Source organism: Ctenopharyngodon idella, chromosome 21 (genome assembly GCF_019924925.1).
Source record: "Ctenopharyngodon idella isolate HZGC_01 chromosome 21, HZGC01, whole genome shotgun sequence".
NCBI classification, from domain to species: domain Eukaryota; kingdom Metazoa; phylum Chordata; class Actinopteri; order Cypriniformes; family Xenocyprididae; genus Ctenopharyngodon; species Ctenopharyngodon idella.
The window spans coordinates 3,179,916-3,199,647 of record NC_067240.1 but is presented as its reverse complement, the minus strand read 5'-3'; the positions used below and the strand labels follow the sequence as shown (position 1 = coordinate 3,199,647).

At 35.6% G+C, this 19,732-nt stretch overlaps 1 protein-coding gene across 4 annotated transcripts in view; it reads left to right on the top strand.

Moving 5' to 3' along the window:
• Positions 1-19,732, top strand: part of ntng2b (netrin g2b) — an 80,154-nt gene that overhangs the window by 6,483 nt on the left and 53,939 nt on the right. For all 4 annotated transcript variants that reach the window (XM_051878043.1, XM_051878044.1, XM_051878046.1 and 1 more), the window contains exon 3: positions 12,950-13,593. In XM_051878043.1, coding sequence (XP_051734003.1) covers positions 12,950-13,593 — 644 coding nt within the window. The remainder of the gene's footprint in view (positions 1-12,949; positions 13,594-19,732) is intronic.

The window sequence follows — 19,732 nt, the reverse complement described above, 5'->3', positions numbered from 1 at the left end:
TTTTAAGCTTTTTTTGGGTCATTTTTTAAAGGTTGACAGAATCTCTCTTTCATTGCATGGAGAAGAACAGTGTGAACATTTTGCAAAACATCTCCTTTTGTGTAAATCATGACAGAATCATGATTTTTGGGTGAACTACCCCTTTAAACCCCCTAGATGGATTTGTTTGAATATTGTGGCATGCAAAGTTACTCTGAAAATTTGGATTCTTACTTAAACCAGGACTGGAAAAGCTAAAATACACACTCACACATTTACACAAACAAAACTAAAGGGATAGTTCACCCAAAAATCATAATTCTGTCATCATCTACTGACCCCCATACTGTTTGAAACTCGCATGAGTTGGAATATGGTGCTCTTATTGTATGTATGACTTCTTTTATGATATTTTTATGATGCTTTTTGGTAATTTTTTTAAAATACTGATAGCATTTGTCCCAATTTACTGTCATTGCATGGAAAAGAACAGTGTAAACATTCTGCAAAACATCTTCTTGTGTTTTTTGGTATGTAAATCATGACAGAATTATCATTTTTGGGTGAACTATCCCTTTAAACCCTAGATGGATTTTTTTTATTTATATATATATATATATATATATATTGTGGCATGCAAACTTTGAAAATTTGGATTCTTATTTAAACCTGGGCTGGAAATGCCAACACACACACAGTCACACATACACAATATAAAGGGATAGTCCATTTTGTCGTCATTTACTGACCATCATGTTGTTCCAAACTTGCACGACTTGAAATATAGTGCTCAAACTCTTTTATGACTATGGACTAAGCTTGACATCTTATGTCCACATTTACTGTCATTGCATGGAAAAGAACAGCGTGAACATTCTGCAAAACATCTGCTTTTGTGTTTTATTGTATGTAAATCATTACAGATTCTCAACTATCCCTTTAAACCCCCCTAGATGGATTCGTTTGAATATTGTGGCATGCAAAGTGAAAATTCATATTCTTACTTAAAACTTGACTGGAAAGCTAACACACACACTCTCACACATTTACACAAACCTCTGAGCCTCGAATTGTTGTGCTGGAGTCGTCCGTTAATGGACTGGCCTCTGGAATGTTCCTCAGGTCGTCCCAATCTCTTTAATATTGATGGGGCCCTTAATGGTCCCGCAAGCAGACATCCACAGCGCGCCCGAACATTTTCCTTTTACATTCTAGACATGACGAGGTCGGGCAGGCTGGCACAGTCAGCACTTTACAACAGACGGGATCCTCCTTAGCATCTCTCCTTCCAAGAAAATGACAAACACAGATAACAGAAAAGCGGGGTGGAAACTGTTAACCGACAGTCTGGTTAAAATTACTGCATTAAACTTTACAAAAGGGGATCTTTTGAAATACAGTTTGTGTTATGAAACATAAATTAAGTTTCAGTACTGTGAGTACTTGTCCAGTCTAAAAAAAAAGCATTTTTTACTAAAACTCAAAAATGTCTTGTTCTAAACTTTCACAACTTTCTGACTTCAGCTAAATGAGCTTATCAACACATGCCTGTCCACGTTTACACATCAACACCGTGTCCTAACTACACGCGACGCGACAGAAGGTATCTTTTCCATGTTATGCCGCAGTCACACTAGACTTTTTATCGGATGTTGCAACGGTCGTGATATGACGTCACGGTCTGCAGCGTCTTTTTTTTTTATAAACATGAATTCAACATATATAGTAATACATTCAAAATGTGAAAATATAAAACCTTCTCGACTTTACTGCAAAAATATATATTTTTTAATTAAGCCAAGAGGTCATGCCGTGACGAATCGATCTTCTACTTTTGTCCTCATCATCCGCGACAGGTTCGTTTTTAGCAACGGTTTCTATTTTTCTGCGACGTCGCGGCTGGAACAACAACACAAGGTATGGCAATGATAATCTCAGGTACTGTTTATGTGCTTTATTTATTGTTAAAATCGTCTAATTTCCGATTGAATATCATTTTGTGTTCTCAGCTTTGTAGCCGTACTGAAAGTAGTTGTGGATAATTCACCTCAGATCGTGAAAATAAGTAAATGGGCACAAGGACGTTCAAACTGTCAACTCATTGTGAACAAACAAGTGTATTATATGACAAAGATTGTTTCAGTCACTCAGGATGTACTTTAAATAATGTTTAAATTGTGTAATATTTATGAATTTGATTATGTACCGCGCAGCGCGCTTCCCAAGAGAGCCCGCGCTCTTCTGATTGGCTGTGGTTTTTGTCTGTTGTAGAATCTTATCATATCGCGTGTAGCTAGGACACGTATAATGGCGCCTATTTATTGTTCAGAAACCTGGCCCACACACCCACAAGAAGGAAGTAAGACTATAAAAACACTATTATTAGAGTAAAATAAAGAAAAGTCATGAAAAGAGGGATTGTAAAAATGGCCTGAGTACTAGTATTTTATAACCACCTGTCATATAAAGAAACTAAACACCATCCATTCAGTTCCCATTGATTAGAAGTCCTGCCCTACATTTTTTCTCTTGACACAGCATATCCAGTTCACTCAGAAATATGTCAGATTACACAAATGAGTTGCAAATGTTATTTCATGCTGATTGCAATAATATTTCGCATCTCACAGAAGCTACTCTTTTTCTAGTCTGTGTGAGTTAGTGTGTGTTTTGTGTCCATTGCTGTGGTTGCATGCTTGATGTGTGTGTGTGTGTGAGTGTGTCCCAGTTTGTGCATTTTCTGACCAGGGTCCAAAATTAACACTCACTGAGCTGTATATGTGAGTAAAAATGTCCTTTTCAGGGTTTCTCCTCAGTTGACTGGTAACTTAAACTGCAATATAATGCACACAAATCAATCTGTCTACTAAAGAAAACATCTGTAATGACTCAAAACATTTTTACCAGTGTAAATTTATATATAAATCCTATTTTTTTTAATTTATATATTTTTTTATTTGTGGTGACAAATACATGAAGCCATCGAAATCAAAACAAGGAAAAAAAAAATCAAAATGTCCCTTCATGTTAACGTGACATCTGGCTTGTTTTATAGAGTATATAATGCCGGCAAATGAGATAATGACAATAATGCATGGAAAACAGCTAAATAAGTACACTGTCATAGGTACAAAAATGTATTATTTGTAATAAAATAATGCAAAATACAGTTTAATGGCAAGTAATAGATATTTATTGCTAAAATCTCTCAAATCACCCACCATTAACTGACGTGACAAAAGTTTAAATTTGGCCCCTGTGGCACAGATTGTTTTCAAGTGGTTTCTAAGTTGGTTCATATTATCTGGAAAGAAAAAAGGAGAGAGAGAGAACAAGAGAATGAGAGAGAGATCCCTAATGATGGGGGAATCACAGCTTAGTACAGCGGAAAAAGGGAGCGCGCACACGCACACACACACACACACACACACACACTAAATAAGCATGTGTTGTTCATGCATACACCTCTCTGAAAGTGCACAACCACAATGCACATGAAACAATGAGACGTGTTAATGTGTGAACATATGTCATGTGTGTATGAAAGTAAAAAAACCCTGTGCTACCCAACAGCACTCTCTGATTTAGAGGCACAAATGAGCCAATGCTATAAATAGAAATAAGAGAGAGACAGAGAAGCGGGAAGTAAAGAAGAAAGAGGGGGAGGAAACAGGAAGAAGGGAGAAGAGATATGACAGAATATAGAAAACAATGAAACACTGCTTAAGTTCAGAATAGAATACTAACCTATTACTTTCTGCACATACTGTATACTGCCTACTTTTTAAAAATAGTAAGTGAAACAGTATACAATATCCCATTTCACAAAGTAGTATGCTTCACGTAATCTCACTATGTTGCATGATTAATTCAGTGTCCAGTTATCAGCTATTTTCTACCATTAAATAATGCTCAAAAAGTTAAGTTGAGCACATTGCATTTTGCAATACATCGCTGAGTTCAAAATCAAATACTTCCCTATAGTATGCAAAAAAACAGTACAACAGCAGAGCAGAATTTCCAAATAAATAGTATTCAGTAGGCGAAAATGTAGCCGGATGACCTACTACTTCCATGAGATTTTGAAGTGCGCATTCAATGAACACTTTACTATCCCATAAGACCATGGGAGAGTTAAGTGATGCAGTTGACGCCATAGGTCACATGACAGTAACAACATGTCGGATGTAGTACGTCCGAATTTCATTCATGCTACCATATTTATACTACACTGTAAAATCGAATTAGTTAGACTTACTTTAAAAAAACATGCAAACCGACTGCCTTAAAAAAACTACATGCAATAGAAATAGTATGTTGTACTGACAAATGCTTAGTTAGTATAGTTCACAAAGGGAACACTGATCGTCATAATGGTGAGTTCAAACAAAAACATTTAAGGAAAATCAACATCAGTTTATTAAGGGAACACTGATCGCCATAATGGTGAGTTCAAACCAAAACATTTTAGGAAAATCAACATCAGTTTATTAAGGGAACACTGATCGCCATAATGGTGAGTTTAAACCAAAACATTTTAGGAAAATCAACATCAATTTATTAAGGGAACACTGATCGCCATAATGGTGAGTTTAAACCAAAACATTTTAGGAAAATCAACATCAGTTTATTAAGGGAACACTGATCGCCATAATGGTGAGTTCAAACAAAAACATTTTAGGAAAATCAACATCAATTTAGGAAGTCGGCTTATGTGATGTTCTCTCGATTTTTTCAGTTGTATTGACAATTGAACATTTAAGATGACTTTGGGAGATCAGTGAATGCAAACAGAGAAAAGATAACTGCAGAATTGGAGGAAATTAGTGAAAAGTCTACACTGTAAAAAATGATTTTATGGTGAAGTAAATACTACAAAAAAAAAAAACAAATGTAATTTTTACATGAAAAAGTTAGTTCAGGCAAGAATGAAAAAACTAAGTAAATTCTATAGTAGTACTCAATTTAAGCTTGTAGAAATTAAAGTGTAAATATCAACATTATAAAATTAAGTAAAACTACTCAACTTTTCTGATACTGCACTGGGCCTTGAATAATTAATGAGGTAAATTTTTCGCTGTTTTCCAGCTGTTTTTACACTGTTTTATCATTGCTTTTGTGGTTATGTTTAGTAACTTGCCATTTTGTGACATTTGGAGTTCATTTTCTACTCAAAATGGCACATTCACACTCAAAAAACGATCCATCGAATGTTATCGTCATTGTGTATTATGTACCAAGTATTGAGGTCTCTGTGTTCAGGTGCGTTACCGCGTTACTTCTAATATGTAGGTATGGTGTCTACACAATATCTATTGTATTATTTACTTAGATGTTTCTAAGTAAAACATACACTTTAAAAGCATGGTTTAATTCAGTGTTATACTGTTTGAGTAAAATGTATTGCAAAAGAAACTTCAACTAAGTAGAAATTACTCAACCTTTTACTGGCCAAGTTAAAATTACTTATTTTCTTTATTAATTTTACTTAACTTAGTTAAGTAGAGTAACTTAATTCCATATTTGAAATGTACTTAAAAATATGTGTGCAAAAACTTGCAAAAGAAAAATTGAGTAAATTTTACTTATTGTTTTTTACAGTGTATTAAGAATTGCCCCACCTCAAAAACTTTTTTTTTTGCTTGACAAAATGGTACTCAAACCAATTAATTGGTTAATTAATCAATTAATCTTAACTTGGGTTTTCTGAGTTAAAAAAGGCATAGTATGTGAATAGTACAGATTACTATTTTTTCAGTTAAGTACAATAGTACTTAAAGACATTAAGTAAAGTTAACTAAAAGTGTTAGTTAGAATCACCGTTAAATTTTACAGTGTATAGAACATTTTTAACAGTCGTGAAGTAAGTTCAAATTTAAATGTAGTACCTACTCAGACAGTATGCAATTTTGGACACACCACATGTCACATGTCACTCATAGAAAAAAAAAGGTTCTATAGAACCTTAAAGGTTTCTTTCAGGCACTTCATATATAGAACCTTTTAGGGGTTCCCATCATGGGACCATTTTATGGATTTAGTTTTAATTTATTTAGTTTTGTTTTTTAATGTTAATTAAATTGTATGAACAGCTCATTACATACTTTATCACTAGAAAAAGTCATTTATCCTTAATATAGAATCTTTTTGACATAAAGGGTTCTTTAAAATTGAGCCAAGAACCCCACTGAACCTTTTTTTCTAAGAGTGTGTACTGTTGTATACTGCATATTTGGGCAAAAGTAGTCATTTGGGTATTTTGTGCACACAGAAATTGTGCTTACTGTGCATAGTAAACATACTACATACTGTAGAAAGAGAGTAGTACAGAAACAAAGGGAAAGATGAAAAGAACTGAGTGAAAACAGCTTGAGATGGACAGAGAAAGACAATAGACAGCTGGCGGCTGGTGTACTACTTTAATAGGATGAATCTGTCGCCTCAGCCTGATCTCAATGATGTCAGCGCACAGCCATAAAGTTTGACCCAATATATCTTTCTAAAAACTAAACAAGAAAGCAGAGAGAACACTTTTAAGAGTTCTGGAGATCTAGAAAAAAGGATTGTGGACATTTGATATAGAAAATATGGAAATGTATTCTATGCAATACATTTTCCATATTCTTTGTTCTAAACTAATGCAGTTTAATGCAATAAGCAACTAAAAGGAAGCACTACAACGCACTGCCTCAACTGCAACATGATACAAAACACCATTGTTCAATAAATAAATGTAATAAAAATAATCAACATTTAATTCATAGCACAAATCAGAGCATAAAACAGCTTTCTCTGGACTGCAGAAATGTTCCAATCACATATTCAGTCTGTCATCCCTGAATTTCATAATATCTATAACTAAAAAAAAAAAAAAAAAAGATTTATGACATGTTAGGTTGTACGAGATTACTAGTACTGTTCATTTTAATACCCACAATACTAACGTGAAGAACTTATAAAGAAAGTTACCAAAGCTTTGACCTCATAGTTTTTCATTTCGAGAAGACGAATGTGTTTGCAAGCCCTTTCCGACGCTCCAGAACTTTTATTAAAAACCAGCCTTTTTAGGTTTTGCCATCTTGTGGATTTTGTCATGAAATGTGGTTGCAGGGGATTTTCCTTTGGCTAAATTTACACTTAATCACGACACGCACCTGTGCCGAAACACCAGGTGAGCGCCGCTGTTAGCAGTTCTGTTTGCTTCTTCATTACTTTTATTGTTTGGTATGCTCTTTATTTAAATCAGATACCTGTACCGTATATTTCTATACTTCATACCAAACAACACTGCAAAAATAATAGTCCTGCTTCACACTCACATCATCACATCAATAAAGAAATGAAATACAAAAATATTTTATATATATATATATATATATATATATATTCAGTAACTTCTATGAGTCTGTGAGTCTTTGTAAATGATTCATTAAAAGCTCAAAAGAATCATTTGTTCATGAAGAATCAATAGAAAGACAATACAATGCTTTCAAACAGCAAACTCACATTTAGCTCGGGAATTTTTTTTTAATAATTTTAATAATTGTTAAGATTCAGCAGTGCAGGAAACAGTTTTAACATTTAACACATCACCTTTAAGCTCTGTTAGAAATCCTAGTGAGCTGCCTAACTAGACAACATTTTAAGAAATCATAACTGTGCTCTTAGCATGCAGGTTGCTCTAAATAGTAAGCAAAAAATGATTCTGCCTTCTAAGATAATGTTATGTGATATTTATGCAAGTTCACATCCCACGCCCCTTGCATATTTATTAAATATTTTGTCTAATGTAATAATTTCATTATGCTTTCAGCCATCAATAAGACTGCAGTGCTGTCAACTCCATTTAACACATTTTATCTCCCTGAAAAGCACAGAAAATACAAAAAAAAAGTCCATCTGGGGATCTTATAACGTTCCAATTCAGTCAGGATGCTGCCTTAGAAGGAAGCTGCCTATGTTGACTACAGTCATGGAGAACAGACTAGGCTTTGGAACAGACGTACACTTCCGAGTGTATTCCTCAGAGTGTTGTATTCTTAGTGATGTTCTCGTAAACCAAATGGGGCTCACATTGTGTTCTCAGTTTCTTAAAGACCACTATAACTCACTCTCTCACACACACACACTTACAATAAGAAGGTCTAAAGGTATATAAATCCACAGAGACAACAAAGAGAGAGACAGATTAACCGATTTTACAATACTGATGTTGCACTCTAACTGATTGCGTGCGATGTGTTTGGTGCTAGGTAAACTTCCAGTTTAACGGTGATGTAATGTCCCAGTTGGTTGGTTTAACAGGCTGCTATATGGACGCTGTGACAGGGATCTAGCTCCATGCTGATTGTTGTCGCAGCGACGGGATTCCAGCGCGGATAATTGCTCTAGGAGCTTAGTGATGTGGGCCACCTGCCGGAACAGTTGGCCGTGTATGTGTGTGTGTTTATATGGGGCAGGAGGATGGGATTGTCTGGAAAGAGTTTTGCATCTTTGCCACATGCATTATTGGGCCAAGGTCATGGCAAAGACATGTACAAAATTCATTAGTGATAAAACCTGATCTTCTATTATAATATAAGAGCTGTGTCTCTTAAAAGTGTTTAGACAGCAGAAACGTGCATGCATTCAACACAAGCACAAACATGCATACACAAACACACAAGCACACACATGCACATTTGCAAGCATGCAAATATACACGCACACACAAATGCAGATATACATATGCATGAAAGCACATGCATGCATACTGTACAGGCACACTCAAGCAATCAAAAACAACAATACAAGCATGTTAATACATGCACATATACACACAAGCATTGCCAATACATGCAGACAAGCATGCGAAAACCCAAACATGCACATATTGATAAAAATATACATGCACGCACATGCATGCAAGCACACTCACACATCATTTACTGTACTTTTCTATCACATTCAGAATCAAACTATCCTTGTTCACATTACTTAAAAAACTCATGTAACTACATGAACTTAATTTAACTGAGTTGTTTCTACTAAAATTGAGTATTGTCAGCTTTACTTAATAATTGTTTGTACAGTCAACTTAACATTGCTGAGTGAAACGCACAAATTAATGTTGACATAACCAACTGGACAGTGGATCCTTATTTCTCAGCATGCATTAGGAGAGTAAATTTAGGGATTAAAGTGTTATTTTATGTGTTTTTATGATGTTCAATGATTTATTTTTTGATTGCATTTTGTAGCAAATAGTTAATTTAATAAGGTAATTTAAGTCATTAAATGTGTTCGCCTTACGTAATAAACATAACATTAAGTAAACTGCACATATAAATATAATGTAATGAATGATTTGCATTTACTCAAAGTCATTTTGTCAGCTCTACTTGAATTTCTTTTGTTCATACAACTAAATTGTTATATGTACAAATTACTCAAAATAGTTGCGTGGAACCACTTGACACTGCTTTTTTTAAGCAAATCCAACAATTTCATAAAAATAGTACTAATGAAATATGAGCTAATGATATTTTTATACCCTACTCTAAACTAAATGTTCTACGTTTTTACATTTTCATTATTTAGCATGTTAATTAAGCCGTTTCCCTCATGAGAGCCGTTGGCAGATCCTCAGAATGTAGGTGATTTGGGGTTTTACTGTCATTCTGGGACATTTGGTCCCTACAATATAAACAAAAGCTGAGCCACGCACACACAGCAGATACACACATCTTGTTGTCAGTCGCACAATACACACCGTAAGCCCACTAACGCTCCACTAAGTGTGTCAGAGGGTTGGGTTTCAGTGGATTTGGGGGTTGAAGGTTTCTGTGTAACATTCTCTTCCTTAATCCAACTATAGTTTTAGCGTGTCAGGGGTCAGAATGTGTTTGCTTGCTTGAATGCGTGCATGCATGTGTGCAGATGTTGCAGTCAGGTCTTATGATGGTGTCTGATCCTGTCTGTCTGCAGAGGTTTTCACTCTAACATCATTACAGAGAAAAGAAGAGGAGAGAGAAGAAACAATGGATTAAAGGAGAGATAGAGGGGTGCGTCTTGAGGAAATAGAATTACGTTGAGCAGAAATGAGTGGCAGTAAGAACAGAGGTGTAATGTGATCTTGGGGAAGAGGGTAACATTAAACCCCTTTACTGGAGGGAGCAAATAGAGTCAGACGATCCGTCAGAATGGAATTAGAGTACTGTAGAATGTGTGTCTGAAGGGATTAAGATGTACAATTTGACCTGTACAAGTTCAGAGGAATAACTATTCACTGAATTTTCCAAACTGCACAAGGTCTGTGACATCAAATGCCTTTTGTTGTAGACACTAGCAACTTAATGGGATAATGCAATATACAGTAGCTGACAGAACTACACCCAGTGCCAAGCATTGCACATTACATACTGGAATTGGTCAAGCAGAAGCTGCTAGACTGTAAATTCCAGGCTCATGCGTGTTGCATAAAAAAGGCTAACAAAAGTTCTGATCCAATTGGATGCTGCACAACTCCAAACGCACTGTCCAACAGGAAAGTTGAGGTACCAGGTTGCTAAAATGAGAGCTTTCGAGGAACTATCATCACTGCATTTTCCAAAATTTACATAAAATCTTTGAAAAATATTCAAGAGGATATTAGCAGCGAGTCAAACAGTTGTACTACCTAATATTTTTGATGTATAGTAAGCTGAAAAGATTTTTTTTTTTTTCAGTATTTATTAGAAATATAAATCTTTTGTGACATTATGAATGTTTTTACTGTCACTTTTTATTAATTTGTGTCCTTGCTAAATAAAAATCAGAATTTCTTAAAAAAAAAAACTTGACCTGGAACAGTGTGACATAAATAATAATATTTATAATAATATGATTGTGTGTAATTGTGAATAATATTGTGATTGTGAATTTGATAAATATGACATAATAATAATATTATATTTATATCTATATCTATCTATAAAGTATATATATATATATATATATATATGAAATAGCTTATAATTATATTGTTATTATAAGATATAGATATCTATATCTATTTATCAATACAGTATATATATATATATATATATATATATAAAAGAAATAAATAGCTTAATAACTATTAATATAATTTATTATGTTTATGTCATATTTGTGTAATCTTTTGCAAAGTTATTATTTACGCAACAGCATTTTGTTGTAAATTAATAAACTGTCTAATTAAGCTGTATTGTATATTTCTTACTTGAGAACGAATGTCTGTTATGTAAAAAGTTGAATAATTATCCAAACGATACATTAATTGAGTCACTTTACCTGCGAATCCTGTTGTTGGGTCCTGTTTTTTAGGGACCTTTCAAATGGTACCAATTATCTGCAAACTCAATATGAAAAGTATGAATAACAGTTAAAGTCCCCCTGTATTCAATAATTTAATCCCTTAAAACTCATCTTTGATGACCAAAATGACATTTAAACGTTTTTTTTTCCTGGAAAAAAAAATATTTCATGCCTGAAAATAGCTTGAATGTAACTTATACAACACCTTGAATGTACAACCTGCTTCATTTAGTATACATGGATCTATATGCTAATTAGCCCCGCCTCCACTCAGTCTCGCGAGCTCAGAGATCCACTCAGTCAACTTACTGAGGTAAACGCTGCACAATGCTATCACTTTTTACAACGTCGGACACATAACGGTAATTAATATGATTAGTCTTCTGCTTGACTACATTATCAGCAGCTATTAATGTGTTGCTAATGTTATACTTCAGACCACTGCCTTCTAAACAAATGCTTTGAACGTCAGTGGAGAAAGGCGTATAGTTTATCATAACATTGTAATATACATCATATACCCGCTATATTGCTAAATCTACATGATGACGTGATTGGTTTGTGACGTCACAGACACCAGCGATTTCAAAGCACGTTTTTGAGACTGTCTTTAGATCACTGCAGTTTTTAAAGAGAAAATACTCAGCAATGGTATTGACATGAATTTGTACATGGTTTGTCTGAAAGCATATTAAAAACACCACATAGACATATAAACAACATTAAAAACTTGATTTTCACCACAGGGGGACTTGTGAGTTTTGTGAGTTCGAGTAAACCTAGATTCAGGGACGCTTTATCATTTTACAGCCCCTCTTTACTCTCTCTCTGTCTTTCTCTTACATACAAGCACTTTGTTTTATCTCCCCTTTAATTTATTTTTTATTCTCCGTGTGCCTGACTTCATAAATCAGATGATGTATTTCCCAAGATGCACTGCGCTGTACAAGCTTCTCTTATGAGGCTTGTGTGTGAGCGTGTATTTCTCTGTCGAGGTGTGCGTGTGATATATCGACACACACGGATCCTGAATACATGCTCAATAGACAGATTCAAAGCCATCATACCTGAACACAGCTGTCTGAGCATGCACTATAGTTAGATGATCATCTACTGTGTGATGCTATAACGAAAGCTGATAGAATTGACCCAGATTTTTAATGATGTGCTTGTGTATGTGTGTGTACAGCAGGAGTTTGTGCTCACAGATCAACACTCCCTGCAGTCTTTGCTTTTAATAAAGGCCCACGAGTTCTCTGTAGTTTTACCATGACAAGTGTGTGTGTGAGTTTACAATCTGTCTCACTCACATTATCTACCCCTCCCTTTTCTGTGTATCACACACACACTTTTTATCCGTCTCTATTTCTTTTTGTCTATCAATCAATCACTCTCTATCTCTATCATATCTCCTTTATGAACGAACACTGTCAAAAATAAGTGTGCTTAATTGTATTAAATGTGCACTTGTAGTTTACTTAAAATCATTTAATATGCATTTAAACTATAATACATATTCATTTAATTGCAATTAGCATGCAATTAAGTGTATGAACATATTACATTCAAGTGTGTCTTTTAAAGTAGATTATTTCCATTAAAAGTCTGCTAAAGTGTACTGACTGTTTCTGTGTCTCTCACTCTCGGTCTGCAGGAGAATCCATACCTCTGCAGTGATGAATGTGATGCGTCTAACCCTGACCTGGCTCACCCGCCGCAGCTGATGCAGGATCGAGAGCGCAGCGGCCTGATCACCTACTGGCAGACGGTCACGTGGCGGCGGTATCCCCAGCCTCTTCAGGCCAACATCACCCTGTCCTGGAACAAGACCCTCGAACTCACGGACGACATTCAAATCACCTTCGAGTATGGCCGACCCACCATCATGGTGCTAGAGAAGTCGCTGAATTTCGGCCGCACGTGGCAGCCCTACCAGTACTACGCCGATGACTGCATGGACACGTTCAACATGCCGCCGAGACGCGTGCGCGACCTGAACGCAGCCAACGCCACGCGTGTCATCTGCACGGAGCAGTACTCCCGCTGGGTCGGCTCGAAGAACGAGAAGGTGGTGCGGTTTGAGGTGCGCTCGCGCTTCGCCATCTTCGCCGGCCCGAGGCTGCTGAACATGGAGGGCTTGTACACGCGGATGGAGAGCATGAAGGGTTTACGAGATTTCTTCACGTTCACCAATCTCAGGCTCCGTCTCCTTAAGCCCGCTCTCGGAGGAACGTACGTCCAGAGAGACAACCTGCTCAAATACTTCTACGCCATTTCTAACGTGGAGGTGCTAGCCAGGTAAGAACACACAAACTACAGCAGCAAACTACCAGCGTTATATATGGAGGCCCAAACCTGCGGAAATTAAAAATAAATAAATGCGTCATCAAGTGTGGAATCATCAGATTCTAGGTTGATGACACCTAGACACCCAGTGGATGGTAGCAAGTTGTCTAGTTCAATGCCTGTGTTTATTTTGTAATTACGGAGAAAATCTTGACTCCCAAAAGCATTGTGTGTTGATCATAAGCCAACTGAACTAAAGACCTCTACGATATACTTAGGCTCACAATGTTTTCAGGAAACACAGCCCTTGATTGTTCACTTCTTCATAGAAGCCTTTGGTTGGCTGGGAAATGCAACCCAGATCATTTCAGTTACTGAAGAGTCAAGATTTTCTCCAAGATTAAGAAATAAACACAGGCATTAGACTAGAAACTAAGAAGTACATACTTCAATTTCATACTTCGCCTTTACATGAATGTTACATTATTTGAAAAAATAATATAATAATAATATAAATAATATAAAATTTCTTTAATTTTCTATACCTATTATATATCTAATGTATATAAAAATATATATTAAACAACTTGAACAATTTCGAACCGTCACGGTACGGACGTCACGCTTCGTTTCATGCAGTCAGACGACGAATACAGTCAGTCACAGGCGATCCACACTCCAATCCAGAAGGGGGCGCACACGGTAATGCAACGCTGTTTGCTACAACAGGAAAAAGCGCAGAAGAATAAGAACAGACGATCTATGCATAGATATGTTTACATGTAACCTCTCAACCAGTGTTTCAACCACGGAAAGACATCACAGCTTGAGAATAATATCTCACGTAGCATTACATTTACCTCAGGCAAGTCATTTAGTGTCCACAGCATGTTAGAAATGAACTCTGGAGGGAGTATTTGACTAAATATATGTATTATATATTTACCTGTTAATAATATCTTAATTATTCAATATATGGTTAAATATATGTGTGTGTGTATATAAATATCTTGATGTATCCCACTATCCCCAACAACTTTGCACAGAAATAATTACTCTTTGTTCACTTACTCGGTATTAGATGATGGCTAATCTACCCCATGCCATCATTGTGAGTAAAGCGACTCTACTGAGTCAGGCCAATTATTATCCATAAACCATTTGGAGCAACTCATCTAATCAGATTGTGCTGTGTATAATTATAGAGGCAAACAGATGCTTGTTATCATAATGCACGTTATCATAACCAATAACTATTACAACTATCAGGAGGCACACAAATGATCTGCAATAATGCTCGAGTCATTACTTGTACAGATATTGACTGTCATAATGGAATAAATGAGACACTGGGGTCTATCACAGCTCTGGTCTATAACTGCAGTGACTGACAGCCTGTTAACAATAACCTTTTCTTTCCTAACCAATCATGACATGACAGCTACTGCGTTAAAGGAATAGTTCGCCTACAAATCATAACATTCTGTCATCATTTACTCACAATATCTGCACACAGATTTTGCCAATCAATTAATATTATAAACATATATTCATGAAATATTCGCCCACCACAACAGAGGTCATTAACTTAAGTTTTAAGGGCTGGAAAATGTTAATGCAAAACTAAATTATGATTGATTGCAAAAAGTCTCAACTAATTATAAGTGGACTTCAGGCCATAAAATGCTAGAAAACTGTAGAAATACACATTCCCTATGTTTGACGTATAAGATAAGAAACCATATCACAGACAGACAACAGTGAACATAATGACTGTAGAAAGTGAGCTGAAGAAAGTAGTGAAGCTTGAACGCGAGCATGTGTCAGAGATCACAGAGGCACAAAGAGATGCCTATGGGCAGCCCAGATGGAAACCGCACACTTTTCCTGTTTCCTGCACTGATGTTGGGGTAAAATCTGTGGACTGGGTTTAATTATGGTCAAAATGTGTAAATCAGAACTGAGAGTACTGATGCTTTCTGTGAATAGGGCACTTTTAAAGCATGATTAGAGGCTCAATTCACACATCAAATCGAATTTTTGTTGTATTTGATATGTTTGTTAAACTACTAGATAATTATAACATAAATGTAACATACTGTAGGATGACAAATGACTCGTTTTAAACACATCATATGTCTGTATCCCCTTGTCAATGCAGATTGTGGTCTGTCCAACCATAATCATAATTTACATATTCTGTTGAATTGATATTCAGTTGACCGTTTTTAACCAATTTTAATTACCGCAAAACACAACACTGACATAATGTGGACACTTTCATGACAGAAAAACAAATAATCTCATTTAATTTTTCTTTATTTTTATACAAACTGTTGACTGATTTAATCAATCTTAGGCATTCAACCCTGTTACAAAAGTTTTTGTTAAAAAAAAAAAGTTTAAAATAATAATAATAATATGTATATGATTATATATTATTAGAATATTAATATAAATAATATTACATAATAATAATAATAGTTATTATTATTTACCATGTTACAAGTATAAATAAATAAATAAATAAGCTGAAAATGTATTCATATATTAGCCAAAATATTTCATAAATGAACATGAAAGTGTCAGAAGAAGATGTAAAACATTGTGCATGATTATTATCGTCATTATTCTTACAAGGAAAATATGTTTATCATTAATTACCAGCAGAAAACAATACTCATACAGAATAATATGACCATTTTCTGAAAGTTAAGCATCTCCTGTCAGTTATGATTTTGTTTTAAAGGAGAACTATCATAATTTTGTAACCTGTTCATGGAATGTGCCAACTTTAATCTTATTAGTAGCTGAAAACATAAAATATTCAATAAATGAACATGAAAGCGTCCATGTGGGCCATCTATATGAGTGTGAGATTGTGTTACAGTAGATCACACTCATGTTTATTATATTACAATCTCAGTATATATGATGAGTACATGAATACTGAGAGAACGTGTTTATTGTAAGATTTATGGATTGTCATTTATGCTCTGAGAGAGGATTTAGACATCTGTATTAAGATACACTTCACTGCACTTTCACTCATATTATCAAGCGTGACCACGAACACACACACACACACACACATACACACATACACGCACACACACACAATCATCTTTTGCTATGACATACAGTACCTGTTTCTGTATGGACGGCTGCTGAGGTTGCAACGCGCTGTGATTAATTTGACATACAGTTGCATTTAAAGACACACACATACAGCTGAATTTATAAAGTTTAATCCCGATATGTGCAGTTCTACATGACAGTTATGATGACATGTGTGTGTGTGTCATTGGTGAGTCATTTCCTGTAGTATTTAGTCATAAATAGAGCTGTTTAAACACATCGATGCACACACACACACACACACACACACACACACACACACACACACACACACACACACACCCTTGGTAACACAATCTGATGATCAATAAGTTATTCTTAGGCTGAGACTGGGTAAGATACAGCTGATGGCTCTCGATCGATCACAACAAGTGTGTGTGTGTGTGTGAGTGAGTGTGTGTTGTGTTTCCTGAAGCAGACCGTAGTGAATGTGTACATGAGTGAGTGTATTTTGTGTTAGTGAGTAGATGTTATACACTGAATTTGGTGAAGAAACAATTTTCTCTCAGAAATTTCTAGTAAATTTACAAACAACTACAAAGAAATGGCAAGTAACACTCAGAAAAACAGAAAAAGTACAGTATTTTCTTATTAAACATACTCCAATCTTAAAGGGTTAGTTCACCCAAAAATGAAAATTCTGTCATTTATTACTCACCCTCATGTCGTTCTACACCCATAAGACCTTCGCTCATCTTCGGAACACAAATTAAGATATTTTTAATAAAATCCGATGGCTCCATTGCCAGCAAGATAATTAACTTTCAGATGCCCAGAAAGCTACTAAAGTTATATTTAAAACAGTCCATGTGACTACAGTGGTTCAACCTTAATGTTATGAAGCGATGAGAATACTTTTTGTGCGCCAAAATAACAACTTTATTTAACAATATCTAGTGTTGGGCGATTTCAAAACACTGCTTCATGAAGCTTCGAAGCCTTACGAATCTTTTGTTTCGTATCAGTGACTTCGGAGCGCAAATCAAACTGCTAAAGTCACGTGATTTCAGTAAACGAGGCTTCGTTATGCCATAAGTGTTTCGAAATTTCAGTGGTTCACCACTGGGGGGTGTGACTTTGGCAGTTTGATACACGCTCCGAACCATTGATTCGAAACAAAAGATTCGTAAAGCTTCGAAGCTTCATGAAATCGCCCATCACTAGACATTGTTGAATAAAGTTATTTGGTTTTTTGGCGCACAAAAAGTATTCTCATCGCTTCTCGTCAATTCATAACATTAAGGGTTTTTTTTTTTTTTTTCATTTTGGAGCCTCAGCCCCCAATCATTTTATGAGAAAAAAAGCGGTCAGGATAGATTTTGGGATCTACAGAAGAAATTCAAGCTAGTTTTGAACGACATGAGGGAGAATAAATGATGAGTTTCCATTGGGTGAAATTTTGCTTTAAATTCAGAGTTTGTGTGTTTGACACCATAATTAAAGCTCTAGAAACAGACTGGATGGGATACGATGTCACACAGACATGTAAATGTGCAAGTGAATACAAAGATTACTAGGAATTTGGCATTTGCGTTTTGATCTAGATATTTTAAGAGATTTTTTTCCCCCTTTTTTAATAATCTTGGACATGCTTTTTTTTTTGCTTCCTGAAATACAGATTTGTTAACATCTGGAAGAATGACTGTTTCATGACCATGCAGGGTTATTATCGTTTACTAAAACTAAATATAACAAACAAAAGTTACATGGCTTGTTACATGGATGCTTATCAAATAAATATAGATAAATGCAATTGAAATATTGATTTGAGTTTAAATGATTTTATTATGCAAGAATAAAGAACGTATGAAACAATAGGAGACGTGAATCTACCACAGCTGTGTAGGAATTCAGTTAAATTATACCGTTTAGCGTCATTATACATTAACATTTGGCAGCAGATTTGGCATGCTATGATTGACCAATCAGAATTCAGTATTCCATCATAATAGCAAACAAATTACAATAAAAACATAATTTTCTACAGAGAACTGTCAGAAAATGTGGAATGTCTGTAATGAGGAGGAGACCAGAGGATTTAGATGAAGCTGCAGTGACCTTCAAAAGCTTGTGATGGAATAGAAGAGTGCAAATATTATCTTAAAGTGACATATCCTACACTTTTCCCTGAAATATTGTCTTACACAGCATTTTTTGTCCCCTGAAGTCTAGTTACTGTATGTCACTCAGAGTTTCTAGCACCAGAATCACATTTTAGCTTGTCATGATTTCCCTCTGACTCTTAGAATTAAACAGGCTGTTTTGCTACTGTACCTTTAAGACCTCTAACCTCTGCTTTACCAGTGTAGTTGACACAGTTAATCATCACAGTGGGTAAATTCAGAATGTAAATGTGAGATATTAATATGTAAATGTATGTGGTCATATTGGGACGCCATAATTATGAACATTTCAGAATGGGTTTAGCTTTAATAAATCATCTGGATGAACTATAGATAGAGTTTTTCACATAGCATGTCATATAGTGCATCAAACTTTTATTAAACAAAAATAACAGAAATATTACATTTAAAATGCTAGCGATGCACCAAAACTAATCATGTTATATAGCTCAACACAGTAAGTGTCAGGGAATGAACACAGACAGAGGATCCAAGTGCAAGAATAACAATATTTATTGACAGGAAAATGCTGTACAATAACTTCACTCCAAGGGTCAGTCGAGGCAGAGGCTGTGGCGTGCAGAGTGGCGAGGCACTGGGTGGCGCAGGGCTACAGCGGGTATCAGAGAACAAGGATAATCCAACCCAGAAAACAGGGCACACGACGAAAGTCCAGAATCCAAAAACCAGGAAGAAACACACAGAGAACACGACACCGGGAACAGCCTGCAACGAACTGACAAAGACACATAAAGACATGCACAATATATAACAACCACTAACAAGACACGGCTGGCAACAGATCGCAATCAGACCATAATGGGTGACGCCCACACAATCATTCACTCACACCCAACACACACACACACACACACACACACACACACACA